The sequence below is a fragment of the Lutra lutra genome, chromosome 13 (genome assembly GCF_902655055.1).
Source record: "Lutra lutra chromosome 13, mLutLut1.2, whole genome shotgun sequence".
In the NCBI taxonomy this organism is placed as follows: domain Eukaryota; kingdom Metazoa; phylum Chordata; class Mammalia; order Carnivora; family Mustelidae; genus Lutra; species Lutra lutra.
This window is the reverse complement of record NC_062290.1, coordinates 73,747,795-73,770,496: the sequence shown is the minus strand read 5'-3', so window position 1 is coordinate 73,770,496 and position 22,702 is coordinate 73,747,795. Positions and strand designations below refer to the sequence as shown.

General features: G+C 42.0%; 1 protein-coding gene across 4 annotated transcripts in view; it reads left to right on the top strand.

Annotated features, from left to right (window-relative positions):
- Positions 1-18,862, top strand: part of ECPAS (Ecm29 proteasome adaptor and scaffold) — a 98,806-nt gene extending 79,944 nt beyond the window's left edge. For all 4 annotated transcript variants that reach the window (XM_047699042.1, XM_047699043.1, XM_047699041.1 and 1 more), the window contains 16 exons: positions 639-760; positions 3,153-3,303; positions 5,451-5,516; positions 6,905-6,994; positions 8,079-8,145; positions 8,738-8,829; positions 8,907-8,973; positions 9,421-9,612; positions 10,197-10,405; positions 11,242-11,285; positions 11,381-11,573; positions 13,189-13,327; positions 14,496-14,601; positions 14,813-14,901; positions 16,783-16,854; positions 18,577-18,862. In XM_047699042.1, coding sequence (XP_047554998.1) covers positions 639-760; positions 3,153-3,303; positions 5,451-5,516; positions 6,905-6,994; positions 8,079-8,145; positions 8,738-8,829; positions 8,907-8,973; positions 9,421-9,612; positions 10,197-10,405; positions 11,242-11,285; positions 11,381-11,573; positions 13,189-13,327; positions 14,496-14,601; positions 14,813-14,901; positions 16,783-16,854; positions 18,577-18,716 — 1,839 coding nt within the window. In that variant the 3' untranslated portion in view covers positions 18,717-18,862. The remainder of the gene's footprint in view (positions 1-638; positions 761-3,152; positions 3,304-5,450; positions 5,517-6,904; positions 6,995-8,078; positions 8,146-8,737; positions 8,830-8,906; positions 8,974-9,420; positions 9,613-10,196; positions 10,406-11,241; positions 11,286-11,380; positions 11,574-13,188; positions 13,328-14,495; positions 14,602-14,812; positions 14,902-16,782; positions 16,855-18,576) is intronic.
- Positions 18,863-22,702: the final 3,840 nt, after the last annotated feature.

The following is a 22,702-nucleotide window of genomic DNA, read 5'->3' as shown; positions in this document are numbered from 1 at the left end:
TATGGTCAGCTTCTGTGGGCCTTTACATAAGGTATGACTTGCACTTGATGCTGAAGAACACATTACTCATTTAGATCCAGCCCACAGCTACCTCCTCTCTTGTCACTGCTATGGTTTTGTGTTCAGCTGCCTTGCATGTTTATGAGGCTGGCAAGCTTTTTGAAACTAGTTTCTTACTTGAACTTGATTTTATGGTATTTCTGGGATGTCTACGTTCTAGCTGTCTGGGCCTGTCATGGATTACATCCTTAGGAAGCAGTAAAAACCGGGTTTGAATCAAGGTGTTTCTTATTCCTGATTTGTATTCCTGACCACTGTGTTAGGCTGCCACCCAAAGTTCTTGATGATGATAATACCTTAAGCCTTCTGCGAAGTGCTTTCTTATAAATTTTCTTACTTCTTTTTCAACTATTTCCCATCTCACAAATGACAAGACCAAAGCTTAGAGAGTGGAAGGCATTGCCCAACTCCTTGTTAGGTGTTGGCAGACAGGGGACTTTTCTTTTTCTCTTGGAAGTGTCATGGAAAGTTGATTCACTTATTCTTTTCTATGGCTGTGGGAAATAGTATTTTGTTAGATGAGTGCTTTATTGGGTAAGAGGTCAGTTTCACTAATTTCCGTGCTCTGTATATGTAAGGTTTGTGTGAAAATGTGTGACCCCGCCAAAGGAGCAGCTGGCCAGAGAACCATTGCTGTCCTTCTGCCTTGCCTTCTGGACAAAGGAATGATGAGTCCTGTGACAGAAGTCCGAGCTCTCAGGTGTGCGCTTTATCTGCTGATAAAGTGAATGGATTTACTTAGTTTCTAGCCATTCAACAGAAATAGCGTTTCTCTGAGTGTTAGATTCTTCAAAGTATGGAGAAAATGAGCTGAGGAGAATACATTGAGGTGACCCAAGAGCATTTGTGAAAATTTCTGAGGCAGAACATTTTCTGAGAAACAAACATTCTCATGGGAACCTTGCTTTGGACCAACATGCTGCTGTTCTGCTTTGAGCTTGTGTAAGGTGTGTTATTGTGTTGCCGTCGGCATCTGCCCTCAGCAAGCACGTCTTTCTGTTATGCCCCAGGTCCTTGGGAGGTTGCTTATTGGTTATACCATTTAGTAATATTTCGTAGATAACTAGGTTTAAAATAAACTACCAGTTGCAACAATGAAATACTAAAAAAATACACTCACATGTTTAGACAGATTATGGCTGTTTGATAAATTTCAACAGTGAAAGAATCTAGTCTTTTTTTTTTTTTTTCTTTTAAACTAGAGCCTTGGAGCACCTGGGTGGCTCAGTGAGCTATAGCCTCTGCCTTTGGCTCAGGTCATGATCCCAGGGTCCTGGGATCTAGCCCTGCATCGGGCTCTCTGCTCTGCCTGCCTCTCTGTCTACTTGTGATCTCTCTCTCTCTGTCAAATAAATAAAATAAAATCTTAAAAAAAAAAAAAAAACTAGAGCCTTATTTAGGAGTTTGTTTTTAAAGATTTTATTTGTTTGAGAGAGAGAGCAGGTAAGAGAGAGCATGAGAGGGTAGAAGGTCAGAGGGAGAAGCAGAGTGCCTGCGGAGCTGGGAGCCCGATACGGGACTAGATCCTGGAACTCCAGGATCATTAACTGAGCTGTAGGCAGTTGCTTAACTGACTGAGCCACCCAGGCGCCCCTTATTTAGGAATTTTATCTGTCATTTTATTTCACTCTTAAAATTAGATCAAATTAATAATACCAACAGTATTTCATACTGATTGTAACTATTTCTTACTGCTACTAATAAAATAGTTGATAAGGGAAGGTTTTTTTTTTTAAATTAATTATTTTAGAGAGAGCAACTGTGTGTGTGAGCAGGGGAAGGGGCAGAGGGAGAGAGAGAATCTTGAAGCAGACTCCTAGCTCAGTGTGGAGTCCGACACAGGGCTGGCTCCTAGGACCCTGAGATCATGACCTGAGCCAAAACCAAGAGCTAGTCGTTCAACTGGCTGAGCCACCCAGGCTCCCCAAAGTTGTTTTTTTTTTTTTTCCTCCAAAGAATTCACATAATAAAGGCAAAGGAATGATAAAGTTAAGATATTACTGTTTCACTGACCTCCTTAAAATAATCTAGGGTAGTGATCATTAGTGGCTCCTAAATCTACTGGTCAAAGGTTGTTGGAAACTTTAAATGGATGGTCAGGAGAACCAAATTCACTGACCATTCTTAAAGAGCACAGAAAGAGACAAGCAGACATGTGCATCTTAATATGATGGAATAGGACATGTACACCTCTACCTACAAAAGATTCATGGTTGAAAAAAAAAAAATTGAACCTGAACCTGATTTAGCCTGAAGATCTATACAAGGGACAGAGGATTATTTTAAATGACACCATTGAAATACAGTTAGTAAGGACAAATAAGTTATCAGGAAAAAGAGGAGGGATGATTAAAAAGGATTTTAAAAATGGAATAAATTGCAATATGTGGGTGGACTCTGGATCTGATTCCAACAAACCAACTTGTTTGTTTGTTTGTTTGTTTATTTGTTTTTGCATTTTATGTATTTTCCGAGTGAGAGAGGTTGGGGGGTATGGGAGGGTAGGAGGGAGGGAAAAAGAGAGAATCTTAAGCAGACTTTAAGACCCGCATGGAGCTCAATGCAGGGCTCAGTCTCACAGCCCTGAGATCATGACCTGAGCCAAAATCTCACGTTGAACGGTTGTTTCACTGACTGAGCTGCCCAGGTGCCCCCCAACAAACCGACTCTTAAAGATATTTGTGAAACAGAGAAATTTGGATATCAAATTATATGAAAAAAATTACTAATATTTTCTAGACACATAGTAAAATTTAGTTAGGGGGATACTTCAAGGTAATATGATATGGAGCGGGGAAGTGTGCTTGTGTGTATGGAGGAGGTATAAATGAAACAAAATTGGTCTGAAGTTGCAGATGCCTGAACCGGGTAGAGAATATGTAGAATTTCATTTATGATTCTCTTTTCTTTCACATATGCTTGAAAATTACTATAATATAAAGTAAAGAGAAAAACAGTGCTAAGAGCAGACACGGGAGCCATGTTAATGTGTTCTTGAATACAATAAACTACAGAATGTCCTCATGACTAGATTTGTAGAGCTTCTGATTTTTGTCAAAAGGACTTAGGAATTGTATTCTGTGTGTCTGTAGCATTAACACCCTTGTGAAGATTAGCAAAAGTGCGGGAGCCATGTTGAAACCACATGCACCAAAACTCATCCCAGCTCTTTTGGAATCCTTAAGTGTACTGGAACCCCAAGTTCTCAATTATTTGAGCCTCCGGGCTACAGACCAAGAAAAGGTGAGTTGATAGCACAGTCATATTGGTGAGTCTCAAGGAGGAAAAGTCCTGCTAAGGTACTGAGTTCCATCTGAACAATCTTTTCATTGACCTTAGACATCTGTCATGATTTGAGTGATACTTCCACCACTCTTGAAATAGCTCGACACTTGTGACTACATGCAGTGTGTGTTTGGGAGGTAGAAGGGAGCATGGGGAGGGCTCACATACCGTTTTGTGAATTGGATGAAAACTAACACTTCCATTCAAAAAATGCATTTCCATTTATTTAACACAGTTTTTTGTACATGTTTATGTTTTTAGGGGTTGGTTTTCTGCCTTTGGAGTCCTTCTGTGGACCACTCTTGTCCTACAAGTAAAGAGGATTTTTATCTAGACTTTGGCATGTTCCAAAATTATTCTGCTTTTCAGAGATACTGTAGTTGCCTCGATGGATCAAAGATTTTTTTTTTTTTAAGATTTTATTTATTTGACAGGGATCACAAGTAGGCAGAGAGGCAGGCAGAGAGGGAGAGAGGAAGAAGCAGGCTCACCACTGGGCAGAGAGCCCGAAGCGGGGCTCGATCCCAGGACCCTGAGATCATGACCTGAGCAGCAGGCAGAGGCTTTAACCTACTGAGCCACCCAGGCGCCCCTGATCAAAGTTTTAAAAAAAAAAAATTGTAGATGAAACATTTACTGTGGAAAAAGTAATGCAGAAGGGGAGAAAGTAACCCCTTAGGAGCCCCCTATCCCCTGCAAGGTACCCACTGTCATTAGTCTCCTGGGTCTATTTTGAAATTCCTTTGCACAAACCCAGAATCCTTTTGGGTACAAACCCAAACAAACACACTAATTTAAAATTGACTGTGAATGTTGTTCTGCACTTGCTTCTGTTACTGACAATATATCATATCTGTACATAGAACTCTTCCATTCTTTTTAGTGCATGCGTAGTATTCTACAGTGAGGTGATGTCACATTTTGGTCAGAGAGATTATGCAGCATCGAAGGTTGTTCCTGTTCTGTCTCTTCCACACCTTTGCCAACATTGGATAACATAAGTCTGATAGGCAAGACTCTCATTATTCTAATTAACACCTTCCTGTTACCAGGGCTGTCCATTATCTGATTGTATTGTGTTGGTCACTTACCTTCTGTGAATTGTGTTTCTACTCCATGCCCTGTTTTGTACTTGTTGATGTTTTTACGTTGGTCTCTGTTGTTAGGACTATCACGCCTCTGTCATGTAGACTGCCAGTGCTTTCTCTCAGTTTGCTATTTGGTTTTTGACCTTGGCTAAATTATTCTAATAGCCGGCCCTCTTTCCCTTTGCCTCTCATGTTGCAGTTTCTTCTCCATTCATCATTCTTTGCTTTTCAGCAGTGGACTCGTCCTGTCTGGGTTCCCACAGCATGTTTACTAGTGCTGAGAATCAGGAAACGGAGTCTAGCCCAAACTTTGCAACCTTAGGCCTGTCACTTCTGTACCCCTTCCTTTCCTCATTGACTGCGTGTGGACAGTTAACCTCTCCTGCAGGGTCCTCATTTGACTGAGATACTGTCATAGATATGGAGAGCCTGTACAAAGTTAAAGCAGAAAAACATATAACATTTTTTATTGGTTAGATAATTTTTTTAAATTTAGTTTTATTTTTTCAGTGTTCCAAGATTCATTGTTTATGCACCACAGCCAGTGCTCCATGCAATACGTGCCCACCTTAATACCCATCACCATCCCCCCACCACCCCCCCAAAACCCTCAGTTTGTTTCTCAGAGTTAGATACAATTTTTAAATTGTATTTAAATTTATTTAGTCTATTTATTTAGAAATGTATTTAGCCTATTCGCATATTTAGTGGATGGAGAACTGAGGCTCAGGGAGGCCGATGAGTTGCTCAGAACCACACTGTGTTAATTTCTAACTGCAGTTAATTTCTAACTGTGGTCTGAATTTCTCACCTTCAGTGGGATGCTGTCTCCATAGGTAATTGTTGAATCTAACTCAAAAGAAATTAGAGTTGTTGGACTTAAATTTGAGTTTGCTTTACCTATATATTATTTTTTAAAATTTCCTCTGGAAGTAAAGCCCTTTTATGGCGGGGGCGGGGGTGTGGATTCTTCTTAATTGATTGAATATGGTGAGTGACTTGAATTTGTGTCCTCAGGCTGCGATGGATAGTGCCCGACTCAGTGCTGCCAGATCCTCTCCCATGATGGAAACAATCAACATGGTCAGTGCCCAGTGTAGTACGAAAGTTTGTGTATTTGCTTACCTCAGAGTGTAATTTTTCAGTCTTCATGGCCCATTAAGTGAAGTAGAGATTTAACGGCAGAGTCAAACAACTATTGACCTAGTTTTTTCTTAGTATACTTCTAGTTCTTTTTTTCTTCTTCTAGATTATTAAATGGAATAAATCATTTTCCAGATACTAGAATCTGTTAGTCCAGATTTGTGAACAGTATATTAAATATATTAAAAGCTTCCTCTAGAAATCTTCATCTCTTTTGGCCTGCCTATTTAGAAAAGTTCAAATAGTTGTCTCTGCCTGAGCATGGTCTTTGAGAGGACCTAGGAAGGTATAAACTGGAGGCGTCCAGTGAAGGTAGGGAGCATAAAAGATAGGGAAAGAGAACTGAGCAATGTTGAAATGCTTTAAGTTGTTAGAAGGGATTTGCAGAAAGGAGCTGCTTGGCACTGAGGTTCTAATTCTAAAGATACTGGAGTCTGGAACTAGGGGTCACTAAAGTCTAGAGCCAGCTCTGCTGTGCGTACATACCCTGGAGTGGTTAGTTGACAACTTGTGAGCTCTTGGAAATTTTATTGTTAAGAGATCGCAAGTGTGGACAAGAGAAAAAGATACTTTTAGTGCTTACTGGGGGCCCATTACCAAAATTTGGTCTAAGGATGTTACGTGTTTGTTGGATTATTGAGGGGAAAGGGAATCTTAAATAGGAATGATTAGCAAACACCTAATGGTTATGCTCATTAATAATAGAATATATGTCACTACATTTTTAAAAACACAGTGTGGCAAATTTGGCTAAGAAGTTGACTTTAATAAGATGGTTTGGTCGGGAAGGCCTGCTGAAAGTCCGTTTAGTTCTGTGTTTTACACTAAACATGAATTGGTAAGGTGAAACAGTACGCCCAGAGAAATCCTTTCTTGGGGAACCCTAATTTATTTTCTCCTTTAGTAAGTCAGAGTTTTTCATGATTTTTGTTTATTTGATAGATCCTGTGAGCTGGGGGAGGGGCGGAAGGGGTGGGGGAGAAGAACACGCGGACTCCATACTGAGCGTGGGGCTGGGCTTGGGGTCAGTCTCACGATCCTGAGATCATGACTGGAGCCGAAATCAGGAGTAGGACACTTCACCGACAGAGCCACCCAGGTGCCCCAATTTTTGTTTTGTTTTAATGTTGAACCACCGATGAATGGTTTTTCTGTTTGTAGTACAATGGTGTTTTTTATGCTGAAAGCAGTGCAAAATGAAACTGGCAGTTTTTCAACTTCATGTCAAGTCCAGTGGGTACATATTTGACCAGCAGCTTTTAATTGATGATGCGGTAGTGACTTCATCATTTTCTAAGGTTGACTTTATGTTTATTTTTTTACCAAAGTGCCTGCAGTATCTTGATGTGTCGGTGCTGGGTGAGCTCGTTCCTAGATTATGTGAATTGATCAGAAGTGGTGTGGGTCTTGGCACGAAGGTAAGTAAGTGTATTTTTCACAAGAGGAACTTGCATCTTCATTAGTTGGGGCCACAAAAATATAATAGCCGTCATGTTTGAAATTCATATTTCTCTGTAGAACTTAATAAAATACATTAACCATTTTGTTTCTCTGGTTGCACTAATAACTTGAAATATGTAACTCACCAGAATAGAAAACATGTGACTTATTCAATAAATAGTGTGTGACTCTTTTAGCGGGATCCTTTCTGTTCCCTGGTTGCCATGTACATGCTGTACCTCGGGGTCCCCGCCATGATCAGTCATTAGTGGAAATGCTTGTTTGGTATCAGGGCAGGATGGTGGTTTTAGGTGGTGATGGGCATTTTCACAGGGGCCAGCAGGCATTTGGCTAGAAAATTGGCTTCCTCTCCAAGATCTTTCAAGGATCAGACCCTGTCCCCGCACTTGAAAGACCAACTCACAGTTTTTCTCTTGACAAAGTTAATACTTGCTTGTGTTTTAACATCTTAGCATTTTAGATCAGGAGAAGGTTAAAGACCGCCTGAAGCTTAGCACTCAGAGGTAATCGCTGTTAATAGTCCACAGTGTTTTCCTCCAGTGTCTTTTCTGTGCACATGTCTGCTACAGCGGCCTCTTTTTCATGGCCAGAGGGGTAGGTACTCTCTCACGTGGCTGTAGCATCATTTATTTCAGTCCATCAGGGAACATTGGATTTGTTTCCAGCTGTTTTGATATTAAGCAGAGCACTGTGATGAATGTCTTTGGACACATCTGAGGCTGTTTCCTTTGGTTAAATTTTTAGAACTGGAGCTGTTAGAACAAGGATGGCCAAGTTGACCTGTGTGACCCTCCCAAAAGATTGTATTAGTTTTCTTTCTTCCTCGTAGTGTATGTGAGAGCACACGTCTTCCTGCTGGAAGAAAAATCTTCGCCTTGCTAATTTAAAATGAGGACCTTCCAGTTTCCAGATTGAGTCGTGCAGGCCCTGTTAGGCTTCATCTATTTCTCATCTTTAAATCACTGACACCTAAGACACAGGGTTTGAGAGACAGGACATTGTGACCATCACATTTAGACCTTTGCCTTTGTAACCCTGTAGGGAGGCTGTGCCAGTGTCATTGTGTCATTAACTACTCAGTGTCCCCAGGACCTAACACCTTACTCAGGTGAGTTTGTCAAAACCGTGTGTGCTCATACTTTGGTATGGCCATGTCTTGTGTGACAAGGTTTTTTAAAAAAGTTAAATATCATTCAGACAGGCTTGTGATCTTCTATATGGTTTTTCTCCCTTTAAACTCCCCCTTCTACCTTTGTTTCTTTGTTTGCAAGTGGTGCAGCTGTGATCAAGTTTAGCAAGTTTAGCGAGTGTTCACTGTTTTATAAGTATTAGATTAATTCTTACTGGTTATATGGAGGTGAGAGTATCTCCCATTTTGTAGGGTTTGTTTACCGTTTATACCTAATTTTACGTCAGCATTTTTCTCTTCTTGGATTGGCTCCTTGATGGCGCTAACGAACTTTATGTATCTAGCTCTCATTTTTGCAACTTCCCCACAATATTCTAGAGGCAGATTAATGCTTAATTTTGTATCGGGCAAAAGGAAGCAAGTGGATGGTACACACGTAACATACAAGAGTTCTAAACTAGTAGGGAATAAATCAGATACTCATCACAGGGTTAAGTTTGTTTTAGTCCTGGGAACAGAGCAGAACATTTGGTCGACCAAGTATCAGATTTTTCTTCACTGTTTCTGACAGGTAAACTCATGAGTGCTTTGCTTAGTGGCCTGACAGATCGGAACAGTGTAATTCAGAAATCTTGTGCATTTGCCATGGGCCATTTAGTTCGGGTGAGTTGAAGTTCTTATTTACTTATTTATACTTTGATAATTATAAAGAAATAAATGGGGATTGTTTTCTTTTTCAGACCTCACGGGATAGCAGCACTGAGAAACTCCTGCAGAAGCTTAATGGCTGGTACATGGAGAAAGAAGGTACCTTTTTTTCCTTCTCTTGTATTTTTATTTTATTTTATTTACTGAAGAGTTATTTGTTTTAGAGAGAGCGAGAGAAAGTGCGCTCGTGAGTCGGGACAGAGGAAGCGGGGAGAAACAGACTCCCTGCTGGGCTGGGAGCCAGAGGAGGGGTGGGGCTCCCATCTCACCACCCTGAGATCATGACCTGAACTGAAATCAAGAGTCGGACTGTTAACTGACTGAGCCATCCAGACGCGCCCCTCTGTTCTTTTTTAATTTAGATGTTAACAGTCTAGTAGAACAACACAAATCAGGTCTTGCCATCTGTGATATTATGTGCTTTGCTGGGAACATTTGATTGATGTTACTGATTTGTTTGGCTGTGGTACCAGCTGAGCAAGGATCTATGTCAGTTACCCTAACAACAGGAAGTAGAAAGATGAGTGTGTTTGTGTTCGTCTTCAGAACCCATCTACAAGACCTCTTGTGCATTGACCATCCATGCTATTGGACGCTACAGCCCCGATGTGCTGAAGAACCATGCCAGAGAAGTGCTGCCTTTGGCATTTCTGGGCATGCATGAGATCGCTGAGGAGGAGAACTCCGAGAAAGAAGAGTGTGACTTATGGACGGAGGTGTGGCAGGAAAACGTACCTGGTTAGTAATCAGTGCCTGTGAGTTCATCCTGTTTCTTAAGAACTACAGCTGGAGTTCTGACTCCTCATTTTCATTTCTAAACTCCTGTAGTTACTTCCCCAGGACCTTAACGGTGTGTGTCCTGTCTGGTTTTAAGCCTGTTGAAATCTCTGCCTTCTTAAGGGGGACCCTAAGCTCGTCCCTCTCCTCCCTCAGTGCTGTCCATGTGAGAGAACAGAACTTCTGCTCAAGTGACGTAGAGCTTTACCAATTTGAGTTGGGAGTGACTGGTGATTTTCTGTTGGCTTAGAGTATTATTTTAGAGTGGTGCTCCTTAATTCTGTACTTTACCTTCACATGTGTAAATGGATGACGATCACTTGCATGACACTCTCCTGTGGGCATATTCAAGTTCATAAAGCCCTACTGTTGTAAAGATGCATCACAACACAACTCTCTGTTTCTTTCAGAGAGTGGTGGGATCTAGCCGTTGAGAATTACTGCTTTTAGACTGATGGTCATTGACTTTTTTTCAGATTAAAAAGAACCCAATTAATCCTTTTCGTCACTTAAAAGTTGCTTTAATTTTGCTTTTCATAACCTAGGTTCCTTTGGTGGCATTCGGTTATACCTGCAGGAGTTGATTACCATTACCCAGAAGGCTTTGCAGTCTCAGTCATGGAAAATGAAAGCCCAGGGTGCAATTGCCATGGCATCCATTGCAAAACAAACCAGCTCCCTAGTACCTCCATATCTGGGAATGATACTGACCGCATTACTGCAAGGCCTAGCTGGAAGAACATGGGCAGGAAAGGTAAAGGAACCATTCATGCCCAGTTAAATTTAAGGTATCCTTAAAGGATTATGACTTCGTCTTTCATTTTCTATAAAAATTAGAATCTGGTTTTGTGGGATGTCAGATAGATTGTTTTCGTGAACCAGATTTCCTAGTCAATGGGAAGCTTTGGGTAAACTTTGCCTGATTAAGTATGCTATTTCGTCAAAGTGTAACCCACGTATTTTTGAATACAGTAGTGCTGGGGGCTGATTTTTAGTTATCATGTTCAGCTTTCCAAGAGGGGTCTTAAATCACTTGGTTGCCATTTTGTCCCTGTTGGCCTCATGAACAGATCAGGCTTGGGCACACGTGAAATTGAGTAGCAAGGCAAGCTGTGTCTAAACTTGGGTCTGAGAGTGCCCCTCCTTGAGGCCTGTGAACTAGTCACGTTGTACACAGGGGTGATATGGGATACTTACACTGAACACTCAGTGGGGAAGATGAGACTGTGGCAGCACATCCCAATCTCCTTGATGTTGTCACAGTCAGCAGTGGCCAGCGCTGTACTGGAGAAGAAGTGTTGGACTGGGAAATCAGAATCCCGTGACTGACACGTCCGCCTCTTGACCTTGGTCAAGTCAGGTCTCCAGGCTTTATGAAATGGAGATGAAGACAGTTATCTTCTCTTATGGTTTGGAGTAAAAACCTATGGTGTGCTTGTTAAATAGTCAAGTGCATTGAAGAGATGACGACTCTGGCTCATTTTGGTCATCATAGTTACTAAGTATTCCTGAGGTAACGTAGTCATAGTACATAGAAGGTGAATGACACCTGTGTGCTTAACAGTGTTCCCTCATCTTTCAACCCTTTAGGAAGAGCTGTTGAAAGCCATTGCCTGTGTGGTGACAGCTTGCAGGTAAATGTTCTTTCGGTGAAGATGCTGTTTCTTAAACTGAACCCCAAAGCTGAAGTCTTTACTAACTGTCTGATGCTTTTGTGTGGCCCCTATAGTGCAGAGCTGGAAAAGCCTGTGCCCAATCAGCCCAGCATAAATGAGATTCTCCAGGCTGTTCTGAAGGAGTGTTGCAAAGAGAATCTGAAATACAAGATCGTAGCAATTAGCTGTGCGGCGGATGTCTTGAAGGCCACCAAAGAAGACAGATTCCAGGAGTTTTCTGATATTGTCATACCTCTCATCAAGAAGGTAAGATCGCCTGTATCCCTCAGGTCTAGTTTAGACTTGAAAACTAAAATGTGAAAAGGAAGGAAGATTTTCCTGGCATCCTCTTCACTTATTTTATTAGGATTAGTGTGGCTGCAAATAGCAGGAGATCCCAAAGTATCACGGCCTCAAACAAGGTAGAGTTTTGTCTGTCACGGAATAGTTGAGGTTTTGGCTCAATAGTTGACTCTTGACCAGCTTTCAGCTTCGCCTTCCTTGGAGTGTGGCCACTGTCATCGTGGTCCATGGTGTCACCACCTTCCGGGCGGGTAATGGCGTAGAAGATGAAGAAAGGATGAAGGGTTGAATTCGGCACGTCTGTTCTCTCTCAAGGACAGCTCTCGGACATTGCTGCATGGCACGCGCACTTCTGTTTCATTGGCCAGTCCTTAGGCAGCTGGTCGCAGCTCTGCTGCACGGGAGGCCAAGGAAGGAAGTCCTCTAGGCGTCTCTTTGCTTCCACGGGAGGAGGGAAGAGAGGGTCGTCCTTCTTAAGCAAAGCAGAAAAATGGGTTTGTTGCAGGGGTTTCAACCTGCAGTCCGGGAAACTCAAGGCTGTGGGGACAGTGACTTCCAGGAGTAAGTGTTGGGGTGAATGTACAGTCTCTGACCTAGTGGTGACCTAGTAGTGGTGACATGCTCTGCCTTTTAAGTATGTGCAGAAGCCACCCCAGGCTTCACTCACTCTGCGAGTACAGGGACGCAGTGGACCACTGTTACTTGTCTCTGCCATCTACTGAGGGACTTTGGTCAAGAAGACTTCGGTTTCATTTGGAGAATGAAGTACTCATTTGTAAAGGTTGGGCAGTGGTTCAGAGAAAAAAAAAAAGTTAGGGCTTATTTATTTTTTTGTGTGTGAAACACAAAATATTTTAAATGGCATTTTTATTTCTTGTGTTGCTACTAATCTGCAGGTTTCCTTGTATAGCAAGGCTGTTTAAATCATTTCTGTTACATAATGATAGTACATGGATTTGGGAGACTTGGGTTTTCAATGGACTGTATCATGAGCTAGCTGGATGAGTCACTTCTTGGCGTGTTTCCCTTTATTATTAAGGAGGAGTTTGGATTGAGATAATTACCGAGTTCTTGCATCTTTAATCCCATGATTCCAATGCAAGCTTTTTTTTTTTTTCTTTTTTTAAAGATTTTATTTATTCATTTGACAGACAGAAATCACAAGCAGGCGGAGAGGCAGGCAGAGAGAGAGAGGAGGAAGCAGGCTCCCTGCCGAGCAGCGAGCCCGATGCGGGGCTCGATCCCAGGACCCTGGGACCATGACCTGAGCTGAAGGCAGAGGCTTTAACCCACTGAGCCACCCAGGCGCCCCAATGCAAGCTTCTTTATGTTATGTTTAAAATCCTACGTATACAGGATTTTTTTCACCTTTCCTCACAGAGTCCTTTAAAGGATTTTCCAAATTTATTAGGTGTAGTTATTTCTGTAACACATTCTTTTTACATAGGAAGACCCGTAGTAGAGAATTTAGCAACTCATTCTTGGCTGACATCTCCTCTGGTACCCCGATTGTTTTGCAGTACCCCTGTAACTTTGATGGAAAATAAGTTTTGCTTTCCTTTGCTTCGATGTACCCTAGCACTCGCCTGAAAGCACTGGCGTTCGGACAAGCAAAAATGAAGATGAGAATGAGAAGGAGAAGGAGCTGCAGCTGGAGTGTCTGCTGGGAGCCTTTGAGAGCCTGGCCAAAGCCTGGCCCCGAAATGGGGAGACCCAACGTACGAATATTTGCTGTGTATTGGAAGGATTTTCCAAAAGACAGAGATTTGTTAAGCGGCTTATTTCTTGGCATTATGTTGGGGACTGCGGCAGGAGAGGCCACGTCATTGACACTATTAGGCCTCCTGACTTTTGCTTGATAGGGAGAAAAGTTGAAGTAGGGAATTCTATAAAAAAAGGTGACACACATCTCAAAACAAAGCAGTTCATTTTCGTAGAAAGCATAGGAATGTACATTCATTTGCTAGTTATTGACGGGAGGGCCAAGGCCTTTGAGAATGGAGCTGCTCCACACGGGCTTCTTAGGCACATCTGCAATTTCCGGTTTCTGTTTCTTTACAGTGCAAAAAGAACTTATGGTTTCTTATGAAACAAATCAAGTGCAACATTCTTCTAGATTTTTACCACCATGCATCATTTATGAACCATACTAAATTTTACAGCATTTAAAAAATAACTACTTTGTTGAGTTTTATACTCCTTTCTCATCAGTTAGCATAATACTAATTATGTAATTATCACAAGGGCAGTTGGCATAACATGTTTGGAATAAGATGTCTCTTTTTTTTTTTTTTAAAGATTATTTATTTATTTGACAGAGAGAGAGAGAGAGAGAGAGGTCACAGTAGGCAGAGAGGCAGGCAGAGAGAGAGGGGGAAGCAGGCTCCCCGCCGAGCGGAGAGCCCGATGCAGGGCTCAATCCCAGGACCTTGAGACCATGACCTGAGCTGAAGGCAGAGGCTTAAACCACTGAGCCACCCAGGTGCCCCATGGAATAAGATGTCTCTTAAGGAGCCAACCAGGTACAGAAGCTTATCCTCCAGAGTTCTGCTTTCTCTGGCTGTCACTTGGGGTATCTTACAGGAAAAGGTGATGTGGTTAAGATTCTGTGTTTGTGCCTAGGAGAGTTAACAGTTACATAGGACCCTCGGGGCAGGTGGTGGTGTGGGTGGGTGTTCCTGGCAGGGAAATTTGAGAATTGGGCACCAAATCATGCTGAAGTTTTTTTGACATTTCATGGCTTTAATGAAAGGCATTTGCTATTTTATTTTTTTCCTCTCTCCTACTGCTTTCTCTGTCCCTCTATTCTTCTCTGCTCTAATGTCTCTGTGTCCCTCATTCGCTCTGTCTCTTGTCCCTGCACACTCTCTGCCCCGCTCTCCCCAGGTTGTTACCGTCAGGAGCTGTGCAAGCTGATGTGTGAACGGCTAAAACTGAGCACGTGGAAAGTGCAGCTTGGAGTCCTACAGTCCATGAATGCCTTTTTTCAGGGGTAATTTTGTTTCGTAGTTCAGTTCTTTGTTTTGTCTCCCCTGCCCCCTTAGCATTTTATAGAAAATCAGTGGAATTCTTTTATCTTAAAACTGAAAAGCTGCAGTGACATTTTAAAGTGATACATGCAGGTAGAAATTACTTGTGGCAGAAAGGTTCTAGAATATTTCTTCATAACTAGCAATTTGTATCTTGCTTTCTGATTTGTACAGATTAATGCTTCTGGAAGAAGAACATGCAGATCCTGAGGCTTTGGCTGAAATTCTCCTTGAAACTTGTAAATCAATCACATATTCTTTAGGTGAGTGTAGTGAGCTGGCGGTAATGAGTCCTAATTTTAAAGCTCGAGGAGTGAAGCTTCAGATGTTCCCTCCCTGGTGCTCGGAGCTAGATTTGTGGAGCAGCTGCTGAACTCCTTCGTGTACCTGACCTGTGGCCGCATGCTATGCTCTATTATTCTGGAACTGTAATTCAGGATGTTGGGAAGATGTTTGTGACAGGTTGTTTTGTTTTGACTTTTATTTGGAAATAATTTCAAACTTACAGAAAAGCTGCAGTTATAGTACATGTAATGCCTGTATATCCTTTACCCAAAGTCACCTGTTACTGTTCTGTCCCAGTTACTTCATCATTTGTACTTCTCTGTACGTACTCTTTTCTGGAACCATCTGATGGCATGTTGCTGACGTCATGCGCTTTGGCTCCTGAGCTCTTGAGTGCGCCTGCTCTGTGCCGTCTTAGTACAGTGACCGGCCATTGGGCGTAGGATGCCGGCGCAGTGGCCTTAGTCAGATTCGTAGCATTCGTATTTTAGGTTCAGTCGATTCGACAGTGTTCTTTTACAGACTTTTCCCCCCTCCCCTTCAGTCAGGAGTCCAGGATTATTTATTGAATTTAGCTGTCGTGTCTTTTTAGTTTCCTTGAGTCTAGGATACTTCCTCAGCCTTCCTTTTTATCGTGTGACATTGACAGTTTTGAACAAAAGTCTCTGCCCCCTCTCCTCCCGCCTTTTAAAAACTAGAATGTTTCTTATTTGGGGTTTGTTTGGTGTTTCCTCACGATTAGATCCAGGTTCTGAGTTCCCGGTTGGGATACTCCGAAAGTGAGGCTGTGCCCTCTCACTTCAGGAGGCACAGCGTGTTCATCTGCCCTGCGTGGCCGTGCTCCCCTTCTGCACGGTCTAGCCAGCAGTCAGAGAGATGACCGAGACTGTGCGGACACCCTGCTCTTCTTCAGAACACCCTCTTGAGACTCTGCGTGCATCGTGGTTCTTCCCTGCACTGGTTTTCGCGAACATGATTTTTCCAGCTCTGGTGCTTTCTTGCTGTCTACCCTCTGGCAGTCGGCACTCTCTTGTAAACGAGATCCCACCTCTCCCTGCCTCTTCATTTATCTGTTAATAGTACTGATTCGTGGATTTTCTCCCCTCCTCCACTGGTTTGTAATTAATTATTTTCCTTAATTACTTTTTTTGCTCTAATTGTTCCAGATTTGGCCAGTGGAAGCTCCTTTAAGCTGATTTCTATGTCTTACTGGCAGGCCACTGTCATCCTTCTAGGCACCTCTGTACTTGGTAGCATAAAAAGATGTTATAAGCTCACCCCGTGCTTTCCTTACCTCAGGTTTAGCTGTGTATTAATTTTTTCCATAGACAATCTCACCCTGCACTAGAATAGACACCACAGAAGCCTCTTTCAGTTGCAGCTCTTAGAGGTACCAGCTATTGAATGAAAAACCGGCCGCTAAGGCTCTAGTCTTTTCAGGGTCTCAGCCAGCTGTCCCTGATTGCCCTCAGCCCTCGGGGTTGTGTACTATTCCCTGATAAAATGAGGAAGTCCTGCAAACCTAAGGCCTTTCTGAGGTCTCATGTGATGACAACTCTGTGTTTGAGATAGTGTCCTTTGATTTCTCTCCTCTAAAATGGTTCTTTAAATATTGCCATTTGTATTGTGGTGATTGGTATATTGGGCTGACAGTTTTTCAAGTAAGGACTATGGACAGGTAACACATTTCAAGTATATGACGATAATTAGCAGAGTGAAGCTTACTTAAGAGCAGGTGTATCTTTCCCTGAATTTGTAATTTCTGAATTTCTTTCTTCCAGTAACACTAACTTAATCTTGGAGGTTCTGTTTGTAAGGAGTAAAAAGCAAATAATGTGAATATCTGATTTTCTTCTTAGAAAATAAGACCTATTCATCTGTGAGAACAGAAGCTTTATCTGTGATAGAATTACTGCTTAAAAAACTTGAAGGTGAGTTCTTTTTTTTTTTTTTTTAATTAACATATAATGTGTTATTTGCCCCAGGGGTACAGGTCTGTGAACCATCAGGCTTACACACGTCACAGCGCTCACCATAGCACATACCCTCCTCAATGTCAGTCACCCAGCCACCCTCCCCTGCAGTCCTCAGTTTGTTTCCTGATATTAAGAGTCTCTTATGGTTTGTCTCCCTCCCCGGTTCCCTCTTGTTGCATTTTTCCCTTCCTTCCCCGCCATGGCCCCCTCCCTCAAATTCCTCATATCAGAGAGATCATATGATAACTGTCTTTCTCTGATTGACTTATTTGGCTTAGCATAATATCCTCTAGTTCCATCCACGTCATTGCAGATGGCAAGATTTCTTTTTTTGATGGCTACATAGTATTCCATTATATCTATATATATCTATATCTATCTATCTATCTATATATATCTATATATATATATCACATTTTGAAGGTGAGTTCTTGATTATTCTGACTGGAGGAGGACCAGGAAGCCAGGATACTTTATGGCATATATTTTAGAAATTTTTTCATGTTTTTGTTTTTAGTAAGTGCATACTGTAAGATATAAATTAGTACATGAACATGTGAGTGAGCTCTATAAAGCTAAAACCTTTAAATTTTATTCAGTGTTTAAATTTAGTACTCTTTCATTTTTCATACTTTTAATGTATTTTGAAGCTACAGTTATGTTGAAATAAAAAAGTTTTGTCTCCACCATGACTCCTGATGTAATCTGGGGGACTTCCAGTCCATGGCTGACAGGAGCAGAATGGGGTTCCCGGTACCCATGTCAAGAAACAGAGTGACACAATTAAAGAGTGGGGTTGGGAAAACATTTTAACACTTATCACCCAACCCATCAAATTTGACAGTGTTTGCTTAGTCTTGTTTTTTTTCCCCTGGGTTTTTTTTTTTTTCCCCCCCAAAGCAGATTACTTCTAATGATAAAAGAAAACTGCTCTCATTTTCTCCAGTGAGGTATTTCAAACAGAGGCTACTTTTTCTCTCTCTCTTCTTTTTTAATTATTCTAAGCCTATAGATTAAGAATGGAGAAGATGCAGCTGTTTTCTGTAGAGTCTCGTATATTTGCTATTTCTACTTCTCTCTCTCTGTTTAGCAATTAAAGCACCCCTCTTTAGGTTCCATGATATGTACGAATGTATTCTAGAGGAGGAAAAGGAGGGTAACCAGCAAAGCAACTTGCTTAAAACCTTATCACTAGAAAGTGGCAGAACCTCATAAACAGGATTTAGGACCTGGTATACTTTCTGGGTTTCTAGAATTTTCAGTAAGTATATAGATCTCTGTGCTTTAAAGAAAGGAGTAATAAAGTCTTTTCGGACTGACTTGGCAATTATGAAATTTATTAGAGGTTTTTTTACTGAGCATATTTTATAAAGAGGTTTTTTTTTTGTGTTAAATGGCTTTTTTGTTACTGTGTCCTTTGCCCTGATACCTCCTCCCTCCCACTGGGCCTCAGCATCCCTAGATTCTCTTTGTTCCAGCAGTACTGGGGGCAGAGGATGAAACTCCCTGACATGCATTAAGACAACTACTGAACCTATTCTATCCTGAACTGTTACCGGGGGTTGCTTTATATTTATTTGGGGGATAGGCGATTTGGAAGAAAAGCAGAAAGACTAGTTTTAGGCTTTTTGCTTGTTTGTTCTATAAGGATTCTATTTTTCTTCTTTTTCCATTCAGAATCTAAACAGTGGGAAAGTTTGACATCTGAGTGCAGAATGCTCCTAATTGAGTCTTTAGCTACTATGGAGACAGACAGCAGACCTGAGCTGCAGGAGAAGGCATCATTACTGAAGAAAACACTTGAAAATCTGGAATAAATTAGAAGGGGAAGAAAGAAACAAGTGCCATGTTCACTGGGGGTTGAAATGGTGGTATTCTTTGAAAAACCAAGTGGGCAAAAGTAAAGATTAATCTGTAGCATGCATCATTCCTTGGCTGAAATAAAAAAAAAAAATGCCTTAAATTTTGTTCCTTAACTAGCTTTATTTTATTTGATCTTTAACAATGTCTGGGCCAAGTGAGCTTAATGGGACCTTGAATGTTTGAGAGGTATTTGTTGGTGAAATGGATGGAAATAGTTAAGAAAAGAATTAAAGCTGTTATTACAGCAGTTGGCAGAGCTGCAGAGCAAGCTGGATAAAAGTCTTAGAACTGCATCCAAAGTAAATACAGTTATTTCCGGAAGGGACTCTGTAATTTACTTAGTTTAACCCCCTTGCTTTATGCCTGAAGAAGTAGGTAGGAGATGACATAGCTTCTGCCCTGCAGCCTGGCCTGGGCTGGGACCCAGGTATTAGCTGCCCTCCCTGGTACTGCCCCTGGCCTGCCCGAGATGCTCCCGAGAGGAGGTGTCCCAACAGGCCACTCCTCCCCCCCCCCACCCCGTATCGAAGTACCATGACCTTGAACACTGTCATTTGTTGAGATGATCAGCTTTTAGAGACTGATTGTTTAGCATCTTTACAGGTTGAGAGAGAGACTTCGGTCTCCATGTGATAAGTCCATTGTCCTTTTACAGGCAGATGAGAGTATGTTAGGATAAGCCTGCTCTGTCTGTATCTGTGGTTGCATATTTTGCAAAAGCCAAATCAACAACAAAATCATAACCGCTTTGGTTTAGACCGTTTGTAATCTCGAAACTGTGAAGAGGACTTAAAATTTTCCACCCATTTTTAGGGTAACAGTATGAGTAGGGAATAGGAGGGCAAACATCTTAATTAGCAATTTGGGAGTAACGTGATAACACTCGAACAGCTGCAGCTAGGATTTCTTTCTTTTTTTTGTACTGCTTATACCCCTGCCTAAGGGTGTAGGGGTCGGGGGGAAGACCAAGTCTAATGCAAGTATTTGCAGTCAACTGAACGCTAGTTCCCCTTGGATTCCAAGCACTAAATTGGTTGTACGGCCAATACTGAGTCCTTACTAACGTTAGAACCAGCGTGGAAACTCCATGGTTATTTTTTCTGGTGGTCTCTATACACCATTTTATTGACTGTGACCATAAGAAAAATAACTTCTTACATCTTTTTAAAAAAACTTTTATTTATTTATTTATTTATTATTATTATTATTTTTAAAGATTTTATTTATTTATTCGACAGACAGAGATCACATGTAGGCAGAGAGGCAGGCAGAGAGAGAGAGAGAGAGGAGGAAGCAGGCTCTCCACTGAGCAGAGAGCCCGATGCGGGGCTCGATCCCAGGACCCTGAGATCATGACCTGAGCCGAAGGCAGAGGCTTTAACCCACTGAGCCACCCAGGTGCCCCGTTTTATTTATTTTTTAATTTCTTTTCATGTTCCAGAATTCATTGTTTATGCACCACACCCAGTGCTCCATGCAATCCACGCCCTCCCCAATACCCACCACCAGGCTCACCCAACCCCCCAACCCCCTCTCCTCCAAACCCCTCAGATTGTTTTTCAGAATCCATAGTCTCTCATGGTTCTTCAGCTTCTTACATCTTGACCCAGAAGTGTGTGTGAGTGTGTGTGTGTGAACGAATATAAAACTGAAATAAATGTTTTGTGAAATAATACTCTTCACTTGATCTTAGCCAAAAGGCTGAGAAGCGATGATAATACATACTCTTAACCATGTGTAATACACTTTGATTCTCTCCTCCCCACCACCATTTTAAATGCTCTTCAGACCCACCAAATTCTTGTCCTGACCCATAAACAGAGGTTGCAATGCGCAGTTTGAGAAAACACCGCCGTAGATACTGCGTGGACTTGGCTGGATGTACTGTGTTCTGGGGTTGCTTCTGATTTGGAAAGGGGGTTATTGAATGAAAATCTAGGTGTTTGGTTATCAAAACATCCTCTTAGATGGTGGTAAATATAATTGTGGGTTTTAGTAGCATTGTGAATTGTAAGGAGCTTCTTGTGGACTTCACTTCAGAATGGTTTGTGCTTTGGGGGAAAATGCACTTTGGCTATTTTTCACAAAGTGTGTGGCCTCATAGAATTTGGTGTTTTCCAGACCAGTATTTCCCCTCTCTGCTGAGAGCCCTCTGACTTCGATTTACAGACGCTGGGATATGCCAAACTTGGATACGCCTCCGAGGCAAGAAAGCCAGGCAGGTTGGCTGTTTTCAGAAAGTAAGAGGATCTGAGGGCAAGAATTGGGCTCTCGGCCCATACAGAGTGTTTCACCTCATCAAGTTTTATGCTTTTTAAACTCTTTGTTATTTACCACTGGGAATTTCCTATGGTGCTGAGAGGTGCTGACACTTGAACCTTTGTGTGCAGTGCTGTTCAGTTCATTCATTGTCGCTTTCTGTAAGCACAATTCCTTTTTACTCTCTTAATGCCTTCCTCTGGACCAGCCAAGTCACTGGCACAACTGGTAATGTGAAATCCTGGTGTCCCGCCGCAGCTCGTGTTGGGTGGGCACTTACTCGTTAAAGGGGTTGGTAACTGAGAGTTTGTCATTATGGGATGCTGATACTGGTGGACAGATGACAAGAGGACCCACGCATGTTTGTGTCTCTGGCCCTCATTCTCCAAAGCCCTCTGCTACTGATTTTTGTTATTTTTTTCCCTGGGACTCTTCGGTGCTACTTGTCATACAGGCATCTGATTTAGAGAGCCTAATTACTGAACACCTTATTCTTGAAATGAGTGCACTGGATAGAACTTCACAAAATTTATTGGTATGTGACAAGGAGGGACCTGAAGTTTGGCAGCTGGAAATCAGAACAGTGGAAGGTAGTATAAGGTTGTGTTTTTGGTGAGAAAGAGCAGCAGTTTCTCTAGAATGTTAGTGTCCCATTTACAACTACCTGTGACGGTTTACCTGCCAGTAAGACTGACGGCTGCCAAACCAGTGCTTTCCCCTTCCATCTTTCCCTCATGTATGTGGTAACGGAAGAAAGAAGAAAGATGTGACCTTGTAGATCTGTGCTCTAGTGGCGCCTGCCCTGTGTGAACACCGCCTGCCCTTTGGAGGGCGGGGAGCATTTCTGCCAGGCTGCCACAATCTAGTCATGCTGCTTGTTAAGTATAGGGAGTTATTTTGACACGAACTCATTGTAATGTACAAACCGCTGTTAAATGGATGTATATGTAACAGATTTTTGTATTTTATATGCAAAGTCTTCATAGGATCCTTTGCAATATGTGTGGAGCTAGTTAAGCCTGTGATCATCCTATTGGAAAGGAAAATCATACCCATGCCCAGGAAGATACTAAGTGGTAAATAAAAGCTGCATGATCAGTTCTTTTGAAGGAGCGCCTTTTTACTGGTTCCCTAGGAAAACAGTTCAACTTCCAGGGAATTGCCTGGTGACACTCTAAGAACTGAAAAAGGCCCTATTGCATGCCATATCTTGCGCTCCCTCTCGAAAACGGACGTTGTTGAATTAACCGGAAGTCCCAGAGCAAAGCAGGAACACATGTCCCGCCTTTGCAGGACACATGGAAAATGGCAGTCAGATACTTGGAGAGAAGTCATCAGTGAAAGATAATTCATTCATTCATTCATTCATTTATTCATGTATATTTTTGAGAAAAGTAATTCTAGATGAACACATAGAACAGACAGTTCTGCTTTTGCCTGAGACCGATAGACGTGGCTGTGGACACAAAATGTCCGCCGCTGCTGTAAGCTGCCGGAAAGGTCTTGACACTGTGGAAAAGAGGCTGGAGAGTCCCCATTGCTTTGTCTCCAGTCGCAGCCAAAAAGCCCTCGTCGCTCCCTTCTGCTTCCTTTTACCCTAAATGCAGGTTCCAGTTTGTTAGACTGGATTAACAATCGTTCTTTTTTTTTGAAGTGGAAGATCATAATGCTACCAAGAATG